The sequence below is a fragment of the Microtus ochrogaster genome, chromosome 5 (genome assembly GCF_000317375.1).
Source record: "Microtus ochrogaster isolate Prairie Vole_2 chromosome 5, MicOch1.0, whole genome shotgun sequence".
Classification (NCBI taxonomy): Eukaryota; Metazoa; Chordata; class Mammalia; order Rodentia; family Cricetidae; genus Microtus; species Microtus ochrogaster.
Window position 1 is genome coordinate 83668969 of NC_022012.1, and position 22940 is coordinate 83691908.

At 41.1% G+C, this 22940-nt stretch overlaps 1 protein-coding gene across 1 annotated transcript in view; it reads left to right on the forward strand.

The window, feature by feature from the left end:
• The window catches only part of Trank1 (tetratricopeptide repeat and ankyrin repeat containing 1), an 83323-nt gene that overhangs the window by 8882 nt on the left and 51501 nt on the right, over nt 1–22940 (forward strand). Inside the window, exons 2-3 of the mRNA XM_005348204.2 lie at nt 19482–19608; nt 21982–22018. Coding sequence (XP_005348261.1) covers nt 19482–19608; nt 21982–22018 — 164 coding nt within the window. The remainder of the gene's footprint in view (nt 1–19481; nt 19609–21981; nt 22019–22940) is intronic.

Consider the following 22940-nt stretch of genomic DNA (forward strand, 5'->3'; position numbering starts at 1 on the left):
CACACACACACACACACACACACACACACACACACACACACACACACACACACGTGACATAACATGTGAATGAAGGTCAGATGATAACTCGCTGAAGTTGGTTTTCTGTCTCCACTATTTGGGTGGGTCCAAGGGATCAAACTCAGGTGTTAGGCTTGGTGGCAAGTGTCTACCCACTGAGCCATTTCACTGCCCACAGGAAATGATCTTTACACTGCACTTTGTTTAGAAAGCTGCAGTCTGTGAAGATTTGTCTTCAACCTCATCTTTACCCTGCAGATTATTGTGAGAAGGGAAACGAAGACTTCCAGTCATGCCAAAGTTTAGTCTTACTCCTCTGATCAGGCTTTTGGCTATGTTTCTGTGGTTCTGTGTTCCCTCATTATTCTCTCTGTATATTAGGGGAGGATTTTTATGATTGACATCTAGATTGAAAGTTAATTCAAAACAAACTATTAGCAGTGTGTTTGCTTGTGTGTGTGTGTGTGTGTGTGTGTGTGTGTGTGCTGGATTACTTGTAGTTTCTTGCCCACAGAATGTGCAGACGTAATATTATAATTTACTGTGACGTGAACTTATAACTTTGGTCAACCCTGAAACAGCTCCTTCTCTGACCCTCAGGGCCCACCCTGCCTTGGGGGCACACACATTGCTAGTAGCCAGAGCCCATGTAAGCCTTAGCACACTGACCAGTAATAAGTGTGACATATTTCTTTTTTACTTGTTCTAAACTTACGTTTGATTTTTTTATTTGAGTTAGTTCTGATCCTCAGAGATACTTGATGGCTCTGGTTTGAGTGAATAAGGGTATAAATTGATAAGCTTTGCTAATAGTGATAGAACATACATCCTGTTGGGCAGACCTATTAGAATAGATGGGTGGAGATGTGAGCAAGCTCTCAGATTGCAGCTCTCAGCCCTTCCGAGAAGAAACACTGGAAGTCAGTTTTCAGCTGTGTCTAGATGGGGAAGAGGAGTTTAGGCAGGCAGGATGAGAAGCATCCGGAGGGAGAGAGGGAGATTCTAGGATATAGCACCAGATGTTTGTTAGGAGTCGTCGTCCAGACATTGACAGTTTATACTATCCAGCCTGTGTGTAAACTATAAGGGCTCTGGGAATCAGCATTGTGTCTGTGGGAGTATGGATGAACATACTGTATAACCTGGCCCATACCTGACTTCCTGTTTGTCTTGAAACAGGTATGGATGTGCATTTTCTCTGTTTGGGCTGGTTTTTTGAGGATTTGCATTTAACATTGAAATTCATTGTTTATGTTTTTCTTGTCTCTGTCGCTCTTTGTATTTCTTGTCTTGCCGGGAGATCCTGAGCACAGATTTTGGTTTCATACTTGAGCTTGTGCCCTTCAAGGAGGCTTCCTTCTTGTGTAAGCCTGTTTCTTGATCTGTCAAATTGGAACAACTGTATGTCTCCTATCTTGACTTTCTTCAGTCATGTTTCCTGAAAAATGGCTGAGAACGCTTTAGCACGGGGCTGTCAGGTAGGAAGTATGCAGCACATTTTCTGTTGTCCTGCAGCTGCCTTGGGTTACTCTCATAAAAATAGTGACCAGAAACGAGTGCCAGTCTGGGGAACATTCAGATGCTTTGTGGGCTGTAGCAGTTGGAGTCTAACCATCATTTATTAAGCCTTTTCTGTGATTTATTTAGCAAGATGGCAAGTCACTTCCTAAAGCAGCAAGAACGAGGGTCTTAATAGAAGCTTGATTTCTCATAGTCCAGGAACACCTGCCCCATTGCTAGATCTTCTTCATGAAGACCACTACTTTGATTAGTTTATTTAATTTTTAACTATGCATGCATAGTGTGTGTGAATGTGTAAATATGTGCACATTAGTGCAGTGCCTGTGGGAAATCAGAAGAGTGTGTCAGATTTCCTGGAGTTGAACTTGAAGGCGGCTAAGAACGTCCCAATGTGGGTGATGGGAAATGGGGTCGGGTCCTCTGGAAGAGCAGTGTGAACTCTTAACAGTGGATCGCCTCTCCAGCCCCATTTTATTATTTGTTAAATGTCCCTGTACACACACACACACACACACACACACACACACACACACACACACACACCCTCGCCCTTACGTTCTCTCATTTCTTATATAAGTTACTGTACAAATTGCCCTTCAATTTGCTTTATTCAACTTTAATGGCATATTTTGACAGTTTTTACACTTCATATAGATGTACCTCTTATTTTTAAATATCTTAGTATCATTCTACTTTAAGATCCACACTTTACATAAATTTATCTGTTGAACTTTGCATTTGAATGGTTTTGCTTTTACAGGGAATCATACAGTGAATAAAACATATTTGAAGAACAAATTCCCAGCAGCTGAAAGCTCTGCTCCCTGTGTGAACACTGAATGTTTCTGTGGACTGATGCTTTATCTGGTCACCAGTGTAGGTGAGAGTGACCGCCACATCCTTGCTAACCTCAGTGCCCTCAATTACTTTATGGCCTCTTGATGAACAGGAGCTGTGGTTTTTGTGGACTCATGTCTGTCACTTTCTTTAGGGTTTTGGCTTTTAGTGTGGTTAGAGTCCCCTTCTCAAATGTGAGGGAAGACTACCTATTTTTTTTCTATACTAAAACTGTTGTAAATTCTGGTAATTCAAGAATCTGTAAAAACATAAAAAGGTTTTGAAGATGAATCTCCTTCCTCTACTTTTCCCCCTGTCTCCAGTAAGGTTAAGTAATTTTACTTCTGAGTTAGTTAATTTTGTGTTATGTGTATGTGTGAACACATGTATGTGTGTGCACATGTGCACATGTTTTAGAGGCTGCAGTTGACATTGCGTGTCTTCCTTGATCACTGTCTCCTTGAGCGCTGCTCACTATTCAGCTGGACTTTCTAACCAGTGAGCTCTAGGGATCGGCCTGTCTCCAGCTCCCCAGTGCTAGGGTTATGGACACTATGGTGCTGTGTCCAGCTCTTTTATGGAGATGTCGGGAGTCTGAACTTAGTTTGTCGTGCTTGTGTTGCATTCATTCTACTGACTGAGCCAGAATTTATGTTTATATAAACAAATGCATATTTTATATTCTTATCCAACAGTTGTCTACTTATTATTTATATATTGCTTATTTTATCAGAAAAGGGAACATATTACACACAGTATTCTGTATCTGCTTTCTTCAAATTTATTTCGAAAATGATTCCATATCAGCACATACATATCTAAAATATTTTTGTAAAGCATATTGTATAGTATGTTGTTGGGAGGCAAGTGTGGTGGCTAATGTTAATTGTCAACTGGACAGAATTTGTGAGATGGGAGATGAGCTTCTGGGCATGCCTGTGGGGATTATCTTGTTACTTTAGTTGAGGGTGCAGATCTGTCTACTGTGGGCGGCACCATGTCCACAGGTGAGATCCTGGACTGTGTTAATGGAGAAAGGGAACTGAGCAGCAGCACGCATTCATCACTGTCTGTTTCCTTATTGTGGTGGGTGCCAAGTGAGCAGTGTGGCTAGCTTCTCTGAGTTCCTGGGGCCCTGAGTTCCCTGCCATGGTGGACTATATGGTGTGAGCTGTGAGCTAAAAGAAACCTGTTCTCCTCTAAGTGACTTTTGTTGGGGACTAGTCTTTAGTTTGTTAAACAAACGCTCCTTATTGGGCGTTGAGGTAGGTCCCAGATTGAAGCTGTATGTATGTATCACCTTGATATCAACAGATGTCTTGTAGAGCACTGAAGACAATCTAAAAAGATGGGACAACTGATGCAGTCACGGGTACTGACGGAAGGAACTTTAGCACATTTGTACACCTGTGTAGCCAGCCATCCTCCTTCTAGAAAGCTTACTCAGCTTTTTCTGAACCCCATCACTTTGTTGGCAGCATCTATTTCTCCCTTGTGGCTATAGACCTAAGCTTCCATGTTCTTTTTATCATCTGGGAGGCTATTTCATTACTCTATTAAAAAATTCTGGGTATGAGTATTGGTCTGTGCCGTGGTTAGTGCCATGGAGACCAGAACAGGTCACCAGGTTTTCCTGGAATCCAGAGTTACAGACCGATGGTTATGCGATACTATGTTGGTTCTGGGAACTGAATCTGCAAGAGCAGACAGTGCCCTTAACCACTGAATCATCTCTTCCTGTGATCGTTCACCTTCGAGGCCTGCTGTGGTGGGGCCCTTCAGGCTTCAAACTGCACTCTCTACTGCTGCAGCTGCAGAGTTCTCTGCTTTTGCAGATCTTCTGACTAGATAGGGCTCATCCACATGTGCAGGTAATAGTCCTGTCTTAAGTACACAAAAATAGATCTGTAAAGTTTCTTCGGCTGTGTGGTGTAGTCACAGGTGCTGGTCTGGTGACAAGGGGGTGGACATTTTTGGAGCATCCATTATTTGGCCTACCACAGAATGTGAAGGGGAAATTTCTTTTCCAGGCTCTACCAAGTCATGATTCACTCCTTCTCAGTTTATTTAAAAGCTACCTTTACCCAAAGGGAATTATGTGATGTCACATATTTATTTCTGGATATTATGTGCTGTTCCATTCACATGCTTATTCTTTTACATATTAGCACCACTTCAAAAGATGTAGGTAAGTTTCTACAAATACATTTAAAAATGCTAAAGAATATTTTTCACTTAGCATTTCTTTTATTAAGAGTACCTTAGCTACTCTGACTTATTTAACCTCTTAGATGGACTTGAGATATATTTCACTAATTTTTTTTATACATCTTTGTAAAAGTTAAAAAATCAGTTGGGGCAGCACTTGGGAGGCAGAGGCAGGCGGATCTCTGTAAGTTCGAGAACAGCCTGGTCTACAAGAGCTAGTTCCAGGACAGGCTCCAAAACCACAGAGAAACTCTGTCTCGAAAAACCAAAAAAAAAAATCAGTTGGGGTTTGGGAGATGACTCAGCAGGTAAGGCCACTGTCAAGCTTGATGAGTTTGTCCCTGGAAGCACATGATAAAAGAAGAAAACCAACTCTTGCAAGTTGTCCTCTGACCTCCATGCATGTGCCAAAGCACAGCCCACCATAGATAAATAAACGTAATTAAATTTTAAATCAAATTTTGTTGAATTATAATCATTAATAAAATTATCTGACAATTTATAATCACAAATTTTCACAGACAGAAATGCAGGGTATTTGTAAAAGTCTAGACTGTAATAGGTGAGTAAAATTTATTTTACTTTTCCTATAAATCAGTCTTGTAAACTTAAGGGTGTTCATAGATATTTAATAAAGATTCTCTTTAAAAGTTCCTATAACAATTACATGCATATGTTTACTAAATTTAGTATATTGTTATTCTAGTTTTTCTTTCAAAATCTCTTTCCCCATGCTGACAGATACAAGTTATTTTAGTTCTCTGTTAATTTCAGCTTGTAAACACCAAGTCATACAGCAGAGTCAAGTTAATTAACCTCCCTAGGAGTCCTGCTTTTGCTTTTCTCACAGGGTGAGCTGTTCCATTTGTAATCTGAAATTTAATGAAAACCATATTTTGAAGTACTGCTTAGCCAAGGGACAAGAGTGAGTCAGTCTGAGGTGAGTCAAGTCCTGGTCTGAGTGTCAGGGACATTTATGATCTAAAAATTGACTGTATTGAAAATTCTGCACAGCAACAAGCCAAGTCCGGAACAAACCAGTAAAATGTTAGGCCTTTTCCCATTCTACTCACAAACAAACAAACAAACAAACAAACATTTCATGAAATCATGTCAGAACATTTTCTTCATGTTTGCTTTGCAATGTCAACAGTGGTTTTATTGAGTTGCAGTTTGGTTTGCCAGTTATTGCTCATCTTTTAAAGGGAATTAGGTAGAACAGAAATTTAGTAGTTTGGAGAAGCTGTGGAGTAGAGAATGACTTCTAGCTGTTATGCTCTGGGTACAGAGAGGGCATCTAGGAGCTGTGGGCTACGTGTGCTCAGCACAACCTAGGACCCCACATTTATTCCAACTCTGGTTCTAGTTGTTCCAAGAGAACTTAGCCCGTGATCACAGGTATTACTTGTTGTACATTAAGGGATGTTCAGAATGGAAAGAAGCATGATGCTCAAGATGGCAACAGGAAGGTCAGAGACTACAGAGATATCCAGCCCTGGATGTTCATACATTGGTCATACAGGGAGTGGAGACTAAATTTTTCACTGAGTAAAACAATATTTTGATGTTTCTCCTGCAGTTTTGCCTAGAACTGCATTCCCCAGTAGAACTTTTTGCTATGATGGAAACAGTTTAGAACCACTCTTTAAAAAAAAAAAAGCCATAGCCACTAACTTTGTAGCCATGGATCATTTGAGATGTGGTTAGGGTAATTGGAGAATGGGAACTTTATGCTGGAGAGATGGCCCAGGCATTAAGAGTGCTTGTTGCTCTAGCAGAGGACCTGGGTTGGATTCCTAGCACCCACCTGACAGCTCATATCCACCTTTAATTCCAGTTCCAGGGAATCCAACACTTTTTTTTTTCTGATCTTGGGCTCCAGGTTCATATGAACATGCAGTCAAACACTCATCACATATAAAAATACATATTAAAAATAACGGGTGCTTTGATTGTATTTTATTCAACTTGAAGTGTCAGTATCTATATTTGGCTAGTGGTGCCATGTTGGACAAGCTGTTCTTAGAACAGCATGGAAGCTAGATAGAATGGCAGTAGTCAGAGCAAAGCCACTGTGCTATTAACTATAAGAAAGAGCTAGGCAGTAAGGACATTGGCTTATTTGGAGACACTTTGCTGTTGGAAACCCTACAGCTCCTGTCAATCTTCTGTTTGAATAGCTGTCACTAGAGAGCCAGACACTGACCTCCTCCCTACCTCTGCTCCCATTTCCACCAGTGGGACTCAGGTCTACCTAGGGGACTCTGGGAAAGTTCTACTCATTTACAAGCATTGAGTGGTGACAGAGCCAGGTAGCTCTTCTTGTCCCCCTCTTCCTGCCTTTAGGATAATGCTTGGAGTTTCAGTGATCTTCTTCATCCTCGAGAAGACGAGTGTGATGGCATACACAAAGACAGATGCTGTCACAGAAGGATGAGGAGTTGTGCTCTTCCTGTCTAACTTCTGGTTATATGAGAAAATTACCCTTTTTGGTTCAAACACTGATATGTTCTGGGGATGCATCCTAACTGATGCAAACCCATAAATACGCGTCCAGAACTCCTCCACTCCTCAGACCAGTGTCTCCCACCAACTGTCCTGTGGTTCTCTGGGCTCTGTCCTCTTCTTTTGAGGTTTGACTTTCTGCTTAGTGCAGAAGGACATGGGGCCACACATCTACACATCTCAGTACTTAGCTCATAGTCTTACTTTCTCATTGCTCAAAGGAGCAGGCAGCTCCTCTTTGGAAACTTTGAAGTCCTAAGGGTTGGCCTATCAAGGGGCCTAGGCAGTTTCTTTATTAATAAGAAATCACTCCCACATCATTGAAGTGTTTTTAAAAAAGATCCTGCTGCAGGACTGGGGATTTGGCTCAGTGCAGTAGTTCTCAATCTGTGGGTTGTGACCTCTGGGCCAAAGCACCCAGGAGTCACATATCAGATATCCTGCATGTCAGATATTTATATTGTGGTATATAACAGTGGCAAAATTACAGTTATGAAGTAGCAAAAATTTTGTGGTTGGCGTCATTACAACATGAGGAATTGTATTAAAGGGTCACAGCATTAGGAAAGTTGAGAACTATTGCCTTAGGAGGAGCAATGCTTCAGGTGCAGGCATTAGATATGGGACCTATCCCCAAAACCTATGTAAAAAGTCCAGACCTAGTGCTGCATGCTTGTAACCCCAGCCATAAGGAGGCAGAGATGGATGGCTCCATGTAACTTGCTGGCCAGCTAGTCCAACTAAATTCGTAAGACTCAGGCCAATAAGAGGTCGTGTCTTAAAAAAAAATAAAATAAACAAGGTAGACAGTATCTAAGGAACAACACCCAAGATTTTCCTTTGACACACACTTGCATGTATACCCACTCCTGTGCACATGAACATGCAAACATTACCCTCCTCCTGCAAAAAAGAATCCCCCTATTGTCTCAGAGTCCTTCTAAAAACATCTCTTAGTCCTTCAAAAAAAAATTTACACTCAGCACTGAACCATTCTCTGGCAGGGAAATACAATTTGCTCATCAAACCCTTGGCAAGTAGAGTGGAGCCAGCTTCTCTTAATTCCAAGGGACTTGGCAGTGGAAGTAGATAATAGAAGCAAAATTGGGCTTAGTTAAGCAAGAGTAGCTAACTTAAAGAGCACAGAATGGCTCATTTCAGCCAAATGGAGAGGTCAGCTTACTGAGTTCCAAACACCATTGTTATTAAGCTTCAGCCATCACATTTCTGCTATAAAAGTTTGATCTACTTTTAGTTTTTAATTACAAAACCATCCCGAAACCATTCTTTCTAACAAAATAGGATCTAATGAGATCCCCTAAACCACTTACTAGTAATAGGTGTCTTTAGAAAATTTATTCCCTGAGCTGCTTAGTGCTTGTATGAATGACAGGTGTCAAGTTCCTGTCCAGGCCCCACTCTTCTCACAGCTGTCAGCAGTGATACTATTTGCTAACAAAACTAACTAACACAGGTCTGATATACTGTTATCTAGTAATTATTTATTGAAAACAACACAACCAAAGACGTGTTCCTATTCAAAACTCTTAACAACAACAATAAAAAAACAAGAATCCAGTGTGGCCTGATGATTGAGTCAGTTAGGAACTTCAAAAGGTGAGACCCATATAATCAGTAACTCAGGAGGAGACTCACAGGATTAGTCACCAGAGAAAGGCTGTTTAAAACCACAGGATACCACCTGGGTTAAATTAAAAAGACCGATAATACCTAGCATCAAAAAAGTATTGGTGATTTATGTTTCTAATATTCTCCTATTGAGAGCCTAGGTTGAGCCAATTTGGAAAACAGGAAGAATTTACTGACACTAAACAGTGCATTCTTCCCCACGGCCCAGTGATTCTATTTTCTAGAATGTGGACTTCTCTATTGAAAGACATGTACAAAGTATTTATAAAAACCTCATAATTACCTCATAATTGTTAATATGTATTATCTGATGACAATATACACTTATTAATGTGCTCATTTTCATGATCACAGGAGGTAAATGTTGGGTACTGTAAGCTGTAACATGTAATGCCTGCCCCAGGATAGGTTTTAGCTGCTGTCTTGTCAGTTGGGAAGGACCCCAGCACGACTCCAAAACAATTAGTGTCTTCCTGCCCTTTCTTTCCTGGGGTGCATGCCATTCAGCACTACCAGAGCTGGGGGAGGCTTGGTGAATCCTATCAGCTTCTGGGTTTCTTGGCATAGCATAGTGTACATGAGGAAATAAATACTTTTAAAGTAGAAATACAAGTCAAGAAAATACTCTTTTACACCGTACTTGTATTTGAAGCACAATTAATAAAAACTCAGAGAGAGAAATTGGGGTTCAACCTGAAGATCCGAAAAGTAAAGCAGCCAGCCACTGGCTCTTACCTCTGTTTCAGTCCAAAATGGCGATCCTGCTTCTAGGAATCTCAGAATGAGACTGTGTCTGAGATCCTCCCGTTTTATAATCCTCTCTAGGTATGGGATTAAAGGCATGTACCACCTGGTTTCTATGGCAACTAGTGTGGCTACTGGGATTAAAGGTGTATGTTACCACTGCCTGGTCTGTAAGGCTGACCAGTGGGGCTGTTTTACTCTCTGATCTTCAGGCAAGCTTTATTTATCAAAATACAAATGAAATGTCATTACCTGTATTTCCTCTGAACCTCAGTTTTATTTATTTATTTTTATTAAAAAAAGAAACAAAAACTAAATGCAAAGCAGATGGGGTATGGCAGCACGTTCTATAACCCCAGCATTCAGAAGATGGAGTTTAGGGGGATCCACAGCTGAAGGATCTAAGTTACAAAGTAAGACCTTGTCCCAGAATACAAAGGGCTGGAGCTGCAAGCTCAGTGGTAGAATGCTTAACCTGTTCAGTGCCCGGGTTTGATCACTAGCACTGTCACACACACACACACACACACACACACACACACACACACACACACGTGTGCACACACGCACTGCAAATTTATCATCTTACCTTTCAATTTTGAGACAGGATCTCAATCATATTCATCTTGTTCAGCTGATCTAGAATGTTTCTAATTGCAAAACGGAACCTCCACGTCCCTAACAAGTCTCCCTTTCTCCTTTCCCCCACTCCAAGCAACTTCATTTTGCTTTCTGTGTCTATGAATTTGACTACAGTGGTACCCTAGAGAAATGAAATCATGCATTGTATGTTTCTTTGTGTCTGGTTTATTTTATCAACATATTGTCTTCAAGGTTCATCTGTGGTATAGACTATGTTATAATTTCTTCTTTTTTGTACATATCTCACACAGTTGTTGATTTGTTTATCAGTAGATAAAATTTGTTTACTTTAAAATAGATTTTTTTTTATTTTCGAGACAGGGTTTCTCTGTAGTTTTTGGTGCCTGTCCTGGAACTAGCTCTTGTAGACCAGGCTGGCCTCGAACTCACAAAGATCCTCCTGCCTCTGCCTCCCAAGTGCTGGGATTAAAGGCGTGCGCCACCACCGCCCGGCAAAATAGATTTTTTTTTATTTTATATGTATGGATGTTTTTTGTCTGCATGTGTTTACACTATGTGTGTTTAAACCCAAGTTGTCTGGAAGAGCAACCAGTGCTCTTAACCATTGAGACATTGCTGTAGCCTTTGTAGCACATTTTCTTTATCCATTCATCTATCGATTGTCACTTCGGCAGATTCTATAATGTGGCTATTGTGAACAGTTATGTTAAACACAAGTATGCGGGCTTCCCTATGGTAAGATGACCTTACTGAGTGTCAACTTTCAGTTAAATTGAATTGACCATAGAGATTTAAAAAAAAAAACTTAAAAAAAAATCTCATTATCAGGAAGTGGAGAGAGGCTCAGTGGTTAAGAACATTGGCTTCTCCACCAGAGAACCTGAGCTCAATTCCCAGCGCCCACATAACAGCTCACAACTGTCTATAACTCCAGTCTCAGGGGATCTGATGCCTTTTTCTGGCCTCTGTGGGCCCTGTGTACACACAGTGCATGGACATACACAAAGGCAAAGCACTCATCCACATAAAAATAAAGTCAAAAAACAAAACCCAACAAATAAACAACCCTTGTCAGGTTTTATATGAGGTGGACCACAAATATTTTTAGCCCTGTTTCTCTCCTGAGAATCATCAAGGTTTTCATTTTGAAAGGTCCTTAGGTGGGACTGGACATTTTATATCTTAAGATCAGAGAGCAAAAGTATGCTTTTACCAAGAAGGTTTTGGTAAAATATTCATATAGATTAAATATCCAGGAAAAACACTAGTTAAATGTTCTGCTTTTTTTCTTTTAGGGCAGACAGTGTCATTTTTAGTACCCTTTATATATTAATCTATTTCTATTTTTTATTTTAAAAGTTTCCACAGGCATTCTTGCCTCTGCCCGTGTTGGGGTCCTGACTTGTTGGTGGTTTATGTAGAGGACTAAGATATGCTTAGCTCTGCAGTTATAGCCAAGGTATCAGCAGACCCTTCATTGATTGATCATTCTTTTGGCTCTGGTCTCTTTCTGTCAAGAGGTGTGATATTGTCAGAAGTGTGTGTAATTTTTTTCATAGAGAGACAAGTTCCCTCTCTGGCTAGCACCAGATGCCAGCCTTCTCCTCCCAGGGAGAGACTCTTGGGGAAATTCTAATTTCTTGGTGACCATTGTTTCAGTAGTCTTACAACCAAAGAAAGGAACTTGTGCAACTGTAGAATATCATCATTCTCTCTAGGCCTCTTCTAGTCTGAGATCAAGAGACAGACTTTATGGAGTTTTTAGAGGTCTATTCAGGACAGATTGTGAGACAAATTCAGCTACTTTTAATTCTCTTTACATCTCGTGTTACAGCATGAGTGACAGTGAAGTCTGAGTTTCCAGTCAGTTGTATTGGATTTTTCATCGTGTGGAATGACTTACAGATAAGATGAAAATTAAAATGTTTTTCTCTTTGCTAGATTTGGATATCAGTGGCTTGTCTTTGAAATGTGTTAAATAATTTGTTTTCTTCTTTTTTGGATATTTAAGCTCCATTTCAGCTCTGGAGAAAAAGGTGAACAAAAGTTAATGTAGTGCTATAAATATTAACCAAAGGCATAACCAAGCAGATGACTCAAACTCCAAGCCACACACAAAGCCAAAACAAACAGGAAGCTGGGTTTCTACACCTGGAGCAAGTGCATCCTCTGCTAGTGAAAACGTGCTTGTGACTCAGATTTTCATTCATCTATATTCTGGGGGCTCTAGCCCTTCAAATGGCCTGTATGCAAAGGCTAGGTAACCCATGTTTCTCTCTAGAGGTAACAAGTCAAAAAGAGCTGCGAACAGCAAGTCAGCCGGGCAGTGGTGATGCACACCTTTAATTCCAGCACTCTTGAGGCAGAGGCAGGCAGATTTCTGTGAGTTCAAGGCCAGCCTGGTCTACAGAGTTAGTTCCAGAACAACCAGGGCTACACAGAAGAACCATTTCTTGGAAAAACCAAACCAAATCACAACCAAAAATAAAACAAAACAATAGAAGAGCAAATCAGAAGCTGTCAGCAGGAGAGGAAAGTGTTACAAGGGTGTCTGAACTGAGAGGTCCTGTGGACAGTTCAGAACAATTTCAGTCTTTTTTCTTCTGGACTAAGAAGAACTGACTAAGAAAGGAATGTAGGATGGGTTTTAAAAGTACGGCTGAAAGATGTAAGATTTGACTGAGAATAGCTGAAGGGCTTTCCTATCTTTCACCATCTCTGCTTCTCCCTTTATCCTTAAGTTCATATGGCAGTGGACAGTAGGGCTTAGAACATTTGGCCATGCTGGCCACAGTCCACTGAGAACTTTTCATTAGCATGTAACATTTTTGCATTGGAACAGGCATAATTAAATGCAAAGAGAATTGTAAGTCGGGGTATTTGGGACTCGAAACCAAAGCTAAACAGGTTAATTGTTATAAACAGGCTGCCAGCAGGAGTTGAAGTTAGTATGATAGCTGGATCAGAGAAGCCAGAGGTGTTCTTGAAGCTGTAGAAGCTGTGTCAACTGCCATCCAAAATTTACTCTCAGACACAGACTAGGACAGTAAGTGGTTAAAGGTTATGTGCAAATGTCTCTGACCACACGTGACATGTGACAAGTGATTCTGGATTCTGATCTGAGACTTTCCCAGCACTAACAAGGCTAACGAAAGTCAGGGCAATAGACATGCCTACTGGAATGGAATCTCTTAGTTAAGACAAGCTCCTCTGAGAGCAGAATTCTGCTTAATGTCTTTGGGATCCTGAATTCCCAGCTCTAAGACTTGTTGAGAAGACATAGGCTAACACCTCTGACTCTTGTATGAGAGAGAGAGACAGACACTGACTATGTATATGTAGTTTTTGGTAAGTTTTAAAGCCAAACTTGTATTGCGTAAGTGAAGGTGAGAAGGTGACCTCATCCAGTTTCAGCTGTTGTTGTTTCAGGGATCCACAATAAAGTTTTTTCTAAATAGACACTGGCATGATGGGAACCAAAGGACACCCAGTCTGCATGGATAGCTGCAGCAGCCTAGTCTAGCCCTACTCCTGTGTTCTTCCCTATGGACTGGACTCATTCTGTGACAAATGACACACAAAGATAATGGAATTCAAAGACTGTCTCACAGAGGAGGAAGATCAAATCAGATTCAGAGTACTCATACCCAAAATATTTCTTTTGTGCAAAAAACTAGTTGATAAAATGTTTAAAAATTGTTTTAAAAAGATTTATTTATTTTTATGTATATGGGTGTTTTGCTTTGCTTTTATGTCTGTCTGCACATACTATATGTCTGCCGTGCCAGAGTAGGCCAGAAGAAGGTGTGAGATCACTCAAGACTGGAACTATAGACAGTCATGAGCTGCCATGTTGGTGTTGACTCTCCAGCCCCACAAAATATTTGTATTATCTATCATTTTATTATTATTGTTTTTTTTAATCAAGAGCCAAAGAGTCCTCTCATCCTGGCCTTGGAAGTCACCTACTCGTCTTTGGAGAGATTTTTATCTGAGGTTGCTGTCTCTACTGTAGTCACCCTCTCTTCTTTTGACATGGTGCATAGAGGCAGTGTAGAGTGTGGGGCAGTCTGTCCCCAGCATCTGCCCATGCAGCATCTACCTAGTGTTCTCTGTAGGTTTCAGTGAAAATATCCCAAAGCTACAAATGTCATTGTACATGTGAATATCAGAGAAACATTTGCAGTGGCGTTCAACTAAACTCTTACACTCTCGTTTTGATACTATTTATGAGTATCAAAACGAGAGTGTAAGAGTTTAGTTGAATGCCACTGATTATCAAGGTCATATATTGTAAAGTGCTGAAAATTCAAGAAAAAATATGACGAAAACCCTAACCCTACTTAGTCTCAGTGGTATGGTTGATGCCATTTTGTCATATTTTCAATGTATTATTTACTGAAAATTTAATTTTGGATATATGACTTTGTGTAGCTCATATTTTTCTTTTACTAACTCTGTCATTAAATGTCTGTTACATGATTTTTAAAATAGCCGGTGTATGGCATTCTAGTGCATGGGTAAACTATAATTGCCTTAGATCTTTTAGGAGCGATGAAACAGGGTTATTTCCAGTTTTCACTGTGGTAGACATCCATAAGGCTATTTCCCTGTAAACAGTTCCCCCAAATTTGAAATCACTTCTGTCTCATATGTGTAATAACGAGTGACCTAAAACTCACTCTCCTGCTTTAGCATCAGAAGGCTGGCATTAAAACAAACCAGCATAGCTGCTTGCTGGACTTTTCTAGCAATAGAAAGATATTTTTAAAAGACAGGTATTGACCCTTTGAAGTGGTGGGGATTTTCATGTTCTAGTTCTCTGTTAATGGCCAGTTTGATAAATATTTGTTTGGCAAATGGCTGACAGTATTCGGTAGAGAAACATAGCGCTTTGTTCCCTTGTAAGTCAGTCCTTGACATTTTCTCCTGTCCTCCTTAGTCAGACCTGAATAAATGCAAGTCACAGATGAGAAGTGTGGGTGGAGTGTTGTGTTCTGACTGGTATAGGAATCATGGGCCTCATTTTCATAAAGTTCTACCTAAGGAATGCAGTGGGGTTCAGACATCTCCTTCCCAGCCAGCTCATGTACGTCTAAACTAATCACCATCATGCTTTTTCAGTTCAGTTCCTTCCTCTAACTCCTTGACAACAAGATTTGAAATGATAAAAGTAGTGAGAATTATTACATACCCAAGAATTGACTTACTTGATCAGCAAGAAGACGCTCCACAAACTTTAGGACCTCATAGGTACATGGCATACATGGATGCCTGAATTGTCATTATTTAATACTCTCCCCACCACTTTGCCTTCAGTGCTGCCACACCGGAAGGGTGTCTCTTCTGAAATGCACTTTTCTCTGCATGTTCTTGGTAGTTGCTTATTAAGGCTTTCTCAGGCCTCTCCGCTCCTGCCTTTGCTCAACAATTTTAGAGTCCCCAAGGTGGTCATTGTACCCTTTTCATGTCTGGCGTTAAAATGTTTCTACCACAGCTAAAACAAGTGGCCTTGTATGCTAGGTCACTGAACTGTAACAGTGAGCAGAAGAGACTATGACAGAAAAGAAGGACTTTTTGGAGGATGTAAACACTTCTGGGTCAAATGTTCCAAGGCTCGCTTTGTAGCGTTTTAAGAAGGGGCCCGTTTCCTAACCACTTTCACACGAGGTCTTTGGAACTGCAGCGCATGTCTGTGTTGGTTTGTAATTTTATAAAGTTATAAGGGAAAGAAGGACTATCAGCTGAATTGTACTTGTCCTACATGCATGGGATCTAGGTCAGAAACTTGGAACTGATCAGATCTGGGGTAAAAAAATCTCTAGGTAAGTGACTTGAATCTCCATTAGCCTATTTTCACATGTAAACAGTGGGTACAGTACCTCCTCCTGGGCTGTAGTAACAAGTGAATGTGACTGTCTTAGTGCTTGGCACATGCTGGGTATATACTGTCGCGCTTGGGAGCAACTCCTAGCAGGCCACTGAGCATATGGAATGTTCTTGCCACAAGGAAGCTGAGAAAGGAAAGGTCTTCTCAGGGTGTGCTCTCTCAAGGTGGGTGGGCCTAGAATGACCTGCTTCCACGGACTCCGTAAAACAGGCTTGAAAGTGACTGTACCCTACACGGGTCTGGTAGCAAGCAGGGCAGCCAGCTTCCCACTTTCTACAGGATGAACCTATTTGCTTGTGTTCCTCTGTTGAAAGAATCTGGCATACAGGTTCTTAAGAGTGTGAACTTCTCTTTGGCTATCTAAAAGTGTGCTGAAGTCATCCAGATTCTTTTGCGTTATACAGTGCGGGTGAGTGTTCAGCTTTTCTAGCCTTTGTTTCCTTTGGCCTAAACAAGGGCTTTGTTATCTATGTTTTCTCCACACTTCTCATGGCCTAGTTTCTGTTTCCTTTCTCATATCCTGCTTCCTCTTTGTCCTCTATACATTGTTAGTACAGAAGGACAGGAATGCTATTGGGACAGGGAAAATGGGGTCTGCTAGAGAACATGACAGAACTTCCCCTCCCATCTGGTTAAGGGACTATAGTTTCTGGGTGCCTGGACCCCCCAGCTTTTTCATTGTCATTGCTTTCATCTGGTTGATTTTCTTTGCTATTTACCCATGGCCACAGGCCCATATTACATGCTCTACGGCTCACTGGACCTTCCTCACTTTAGAAACCTGTTTTTAAACATAGTAGTGTCATGTGACAGGCTTAGAAATGACTGAGAATGCCAGCGAGTTTTATTTCTATAGGTTATTACTATCAATATAGTCTGAATTATACTCAAAACTGAGAAAAAGAATTATTAATGTATTAAAATATTGGGGGACTATCTAGGTGGAGGAAGGGAACCTAGCCAGGGTAGGGTACGGATCCAGGGGGGGGCAGTGGAAAGAAGGAGAACAAATGAGGACAAAGAATAGTGACCCATAAAGAAATAGTATGATGGAACCTATATTTGATAAGCTAGTCTAAAATATTAATTACAAAAGTTCATTTCACATAGGAATAAAATTAAAATAACAATAGTAAAATAACAATAATAGATACATGAAGATATTTTTATGAATACATTTCTCAAAATAAACAATATCACAAGAAATTTGCTTTTGGAAATCTTTTTTTAAAAAAATATTTATTTATTAATTTATTATGTATACAATATTCTGTTTTGCATGTATGCCTGCAAGCCAGAAGAGGGCACCAGACCTCATTACAGATGGTTGTTAGAACTCATTACATGTGGTTGCTGGGAATTGAACTCAGGACCTTTGGAAGAGCAAGCAATGCTCTTAACTGCTGAGCCATCTCTCTCCAGCCCGCTTTTGCAAATCTTATCTGCTTCTGTATCTAGTTTGTTATGATGCCATTTCTGGAAAGTTCCCTGTGTGCATGAAAAAGCACATAGTGCCTCAGCATTATTGCTCTATTAGTTTCCTGTTGCTGAAGAGACAAACTGCTACACACTTAGTGCCTTAAGACTATAGATTTGTTCTGCTATGATTCTGGAGTCTGGGGTTAGCAGGGCTGCTGCTTTGCTGGGTGGCGGAGGGGGCAGAGGCAAGCTCTAAGGGGAAGCACTGTGTCCCTCCTACAGGTAGTTACTTGTGTAGTGGGGTTCTCCCTCATCCAGAGCCTTTTCTGTTTTGTGAGAGATGTCCTACGTTTGCCCTTTATTCCCTTACCTCTTTGCTTAGTATCCGCTGCTGACCCCACTGCTGTGTGTCTCAGGGCTTACGTCCCTCCACTTGGAAGGATAGTTGGGAAGATTTGTAACCTGCCTTTCCTGATTTATTGGCATCAGAATAGAATGTCCGGGCTCCAGTTATTGGAACATCACGGACGATTCGAGGAAGGATCCAAGAAGTTCTCTTTATGAAGTTAAGCCTCTTGCTTTTTGGATAGTTGTTATTAATGTCTCCCAAAAAGTTAGCACAAGCTCTTTGCCATGGTTCATTATCTTCCTATAATTTCTTTAGTTCATCAGCAGTGAAAGGCACTATAATTTCTGCTGGGTCTATGCCTGCTAGTTGACGAAGTCTCAACTTGCCTTTTATAATCAACTCAGAGACTTTTTCCACATAAGTTTTCAATTTCTTACTTGGTTTATGTGGTAAAAAGATCCATTCCAAGATAATATCATCTCTCTGCATTATTCCTGTAGGAGAAATTTTTGATGGTAGTATGACGAGAATACAGTCGAGCTCTGGATTCACCCTGTCCACATGTGCCTGTTGTAATTTTTCCTCAATCATTGTCAGTTCCTTTTCTGCTTCAGCTGTTAATTCTCTGGGACTGTTTAAATCTTTATCACCATCCAAGGTAGACAGATTGTAATAATATATACAGCTTTAATGGGGAAATAGACTTACAGAACCACAGGTTCCTGCGGAGAACAGGAAAACAAAAGGGGAGGAGGGCTCACGCTTGCTAGATTTATATGTAAACATTAGCCAGAGGATAACACGCCCCCTAATGGGCTGGGCTTATCCCTACAGGGAAGTTAATGAAGGCAGATACAGAAGGTTGAGAATAGGGATAGTAACAGATAATTTTTACAGTTTTTGTTTTTTATCCACAATACGTAGATAATTCTTTGCATAGTGACTTGGACTTCCTTTTCATTTTACATGTGTGAAAATAGCAGGTCTTGTGTTCTCTCCCTGTGTGCCTAACACTGTGCCTAGCCCAGTGACACTTGGGCTCCCCTGACACTGTGGTGCATTTGGAACCTTCTTTCTTCTTCCATCCTGCTTCCAGCATTACTCTTGCTGCCCTGTATGCTCTGGGTGCAGACATGGTGGCACGTGTCCTGCCATGCTTCAGAGGCCACCTCTTTGGCTCTCTTCCAACTATATCCCTCCTTACAAACAGTAGTTAGGAGCTAGTACCTCATTCACCTAGAACCCTTGTCTTCCACAATGGGTGCAAGTACCCTGGAATCCCCTGCCTGTACAGCCTGTGTTCTGAGAGGTTCTTCCTATCATATGGTGTGCATGTGGAATGGGTCATGCCTCACCTGCACTCTTTAAGGTCTTGGTAGGAATGCTTTCTCATCCCCATCTGTTTGGCATCATCATTTATACATTTTCACCAATGTTCTCTGCAAATAAAGACATTTGTAGTGATCAGTGTGGTTGATGGGGTTAAGATGTTGAAAACATTTATCATTAAAAGTATGAGCAGATATTTGGGAGCAGGGAAACAGGTTTCTACATTGTAAATGCTCCAGTCTTTTTAGGGGGCTACAAAAGACAGATCTCATATGCCTAACAGGTATTTCCAACTAAACTCTGCCAGCTGGCAGCAGCCAGCTTCAGAGTGGTGGTCTTTGAGGACTATGCCCTGAATTTGCAGAATGATGGCTTTGTTGATTTCTGGTTTGTTCTTGCTCACAGGGCTCCCTCTCGTGAATTGGCTGTGCTGTTGTGCAATAAATCCAATGCATTTTACAGCCTTGGGAAATGGAACGAGGCTTTTCTTGCTGCCAAGGAGTGTCTCCAATGGGACTCAACCTATGTGAAGGTATGGTAGCCGTGGCTGCTTCCCTCCTCTTACGTTGCTTGTTTTTCTTCCTTCTTGTCAAAGTGGATGTTCTAGGAATGCATCTCTTTGAATGCACTTGCTCTTCAGACAGAGGTCCTTACTGAGAGAGCCTTACTCCAGAGGAGTAGGTACAGGGATGGTGAGTGTTGAGACTCTGCCTGGGACAGTGGAATCTGACTCCCTGGTAGATGGTGCTCAGTGAGAGGCTGGAGGAGCTCCTTAGACCTGATGTAGTTAGACGAAGATGCTTGTGCTTCATTTTAACAAACTCCACTTCAGATCAATAAATCGTGGTGGTGGTGTATGTGTACATTTCATGTTTTAGACAGGGTCTCACTATGCAGCTCTGGCTGGCCTGGAACTTACTATATAGACCAGGTTATACTTGATTTCAAACAGATTTTTTTGCCTATACCTCTTGGTGCTAGAATTAAAGATTTACACCACTATGCTCAGTCTGGTAAGCATTAATCTCATTTTTTTTCAGTTGAAATGGACCAAGTGTTGACAACCTCATCATTGGTGTTTCAAGACACACAAAAGGAGTGTTAGACCCTGAGTAATTCATACTAAATTGAAGAGAAGTATATCCAGGAAGTAAAATATGAGGCTTTAAGTTAAACAGTAGTCTGTAGCTATGTGACTATGAAGTGTGTGTTAAATGAGTGGTCTGAGTAGTTGAGAAAAGCTCCTCCATGAACTGGGAAAAACACCAGACATTAGCCTTTCTGTTATATGCTCTGATGTGCATGAAAGAGTCCTGCTACAACTCAGATTCCTTAACTGTAAAATGAGATGATGCCTAGGGCTGCAAGAATTAAGGGAATACTGTAGATGGAGGCAGCTTGTTTGTTTCTCAGCTGCCTGCACCCGAAATACTCACACAGAAACTATATTAATTGCAACACTGTTTGGCCAATGACTCCAGTGTATTCCTAGCTAGCTCTTATATCTTGAATTAACCCATTTCTATTAATCTTTGTATCACTACGAGGCTCATGGTTTACCAGTAAGGTTCCAGGGCATCTGTTTCCTTCAGTAGCTACATGGCATTTCTTTGACTCCGCCTACTCTATATCTTTTAGTCTGGCTTTATTCTGCCCTGCTATAGGCCGAAACAGCTTTATTCATTAACCAATAAAAGCAACACAGAGGCAGAAGGACCTCCCACATCAGGATACTAAACAAAATAGTTGGCAGCAGAGCACAATAGGAAAAGGTGGGGAAGTTAGAGCCACAAATGACTCAAATATTCAGAGGGAGACTTGAAAATTTGCATTATAAGTAGGCATTTACCTTTGGTACATGCTAGGAAAGCACTCCTCTACTGAGCTCCATTTCCAGGGTGGAGGATAGACACTTTAGACGTTACTGAACTTGAAAATGGAAGCACATTTCTGAGACGTCTTCTCAGGTGTATGCTAGGGTGGGGAGTAGTTGGGCCTGGCATACATTCCTACAGTTCTGGCTGTGGCCTGAGGAAGTTTTGAATGATATTCCCAGTTTCCTTGTGTGGTGATTGTCCTAGTTTCTAACAGCATAGAAACCACAGCCGCTCCTCCATTCTTACTCAGTGCTCCTAAGTGTCTTTTCTTCCCTGTCTCACTGTTCTCTGTAGTAGAGGAAAATGCTAACTTCTTTTAGTTCAGTGGCTGGAGCCTCAGTGAATTAAGCTGAGAAAAAGCATAAACTTGATTTGTTGCTATTTTTATGGCGATTTCCTAGAGGATTATAATGAAGGAGACAAGTCTGAAAGTTTATGCCTTTTTTTTTTTTTTTAACAAGAATGAAAAGACAAGGGAAAGGGGCTTAGGGGTAGGAACTGTAACCTGTGGGGGAAACACATGCAACGCAAGGGCTGTTTTAGGGAGCAGGTTTGTGTGCAGCCACCTCAGTGCTGATGGCTGCTCTTCTGTGACCCAAAGCTTCCTCAGTTGGGATTATGGTAATGGTCCCCACAGGAGATTCTGTGTGCAGGGAGAGGGAGGCTCCAGCTCCAGGAAGGCTTTACTCTGCCTCTTTGAATCACAAATGCCTCATCATAAATTAATCTTCATGCCAAAGCAACATGTGTAGAGTTAGAATATTCCCATTCTCTTCATCCCCACAGAATAAAAGATGACATTTTAGATCTGAGGAAACAAATAAATGGGAAATTCTGTGCTAGCTCACATGGTTGGGAGGACACCAAAGCCCAACAAACCCAACACAGTACAGATATAGTTTTCCCCTTTTCTCAAGTTGCTACTGGAGCTCCTTAAACATTCTAAGAAAGGTTAATTCAGATAAATAAATACTGAGAAGTTCAAGATTAAGTGGAATTTCTAAGTGCTTGCTTTTGCATCAACCCAGGTTGTGATCCCTTCTGTTAATTCTGACAATCGTCTTGGTGGGTCCCTGCCACTGCAGTTGACAGAACTGGGGAGGCAATGTGCTTTTAATCTTATGTAGAATCCTACACTTGGGTATTTGTAAAACCCAGACCATTCTTCCTCTTAAATATTACTTATTTTATACTAATTAACTAATTTGTGTGTGGGGGCATAATTGTGCCCTAATATGTGTGGAGTCAGAGGAAAACTTGTGGATTTGGTCTTGCCTGTGCATGTGGGTCTTGGACTTGAATTCAGGTCACCAGGCCTGTCAGTAAGTGCCTTTACTCACTGAGCCATCTTGTTGGCCTCATCTCCCTTTTAGTTATAATTTTCTTCTTTTCACAGAAAAAATAATATGTTTTTTTTGCTTCTTGTTACTACTGCTTATAATACAGAGCTGAGTAGCTCTCAGTGCTTGTCATTGCAGTTTTTTCTTATATACCAGTGGAAATTGTGTTTACTTTGAGTAAAGGGAACAAGGAACAACTTCTGCATTTACAGAGAAGTCTCACTTTTTCTGAACACCAGCCATAGGACACTTCATTCTCCTGCTCAGACTGTGATACGCAGTATGAACAATAAGCTGTACTCATGCTTTCCCTCTCTGTCATGTGAGATGTTTCAGAGGCTATAGAGATGGACATGGTTACATATTTTCCTAACAGGTAAGAGGGATCAGAAAGACACAGCACAGAGTATAATGTGGAAAGCCATCTTAGAAGCTCTTCTTGGGACTGGGGACATGACTCAGGGGAGAAAGTGCTTGCTGTGCAAGCATGAGGACCTCAGTCTGGACCCCCAGTACTCCCATGCTTGTAACCCCATCACTAGTTGGAGAGGGAGATAGGTGGATCCTGGGGACTGGTTGGTCATCTGCTCAGTCTTGTTGGAATGGTTTAGTGAGAGATCTTGTTAAAAAATAGTAAGGTGGAGAGC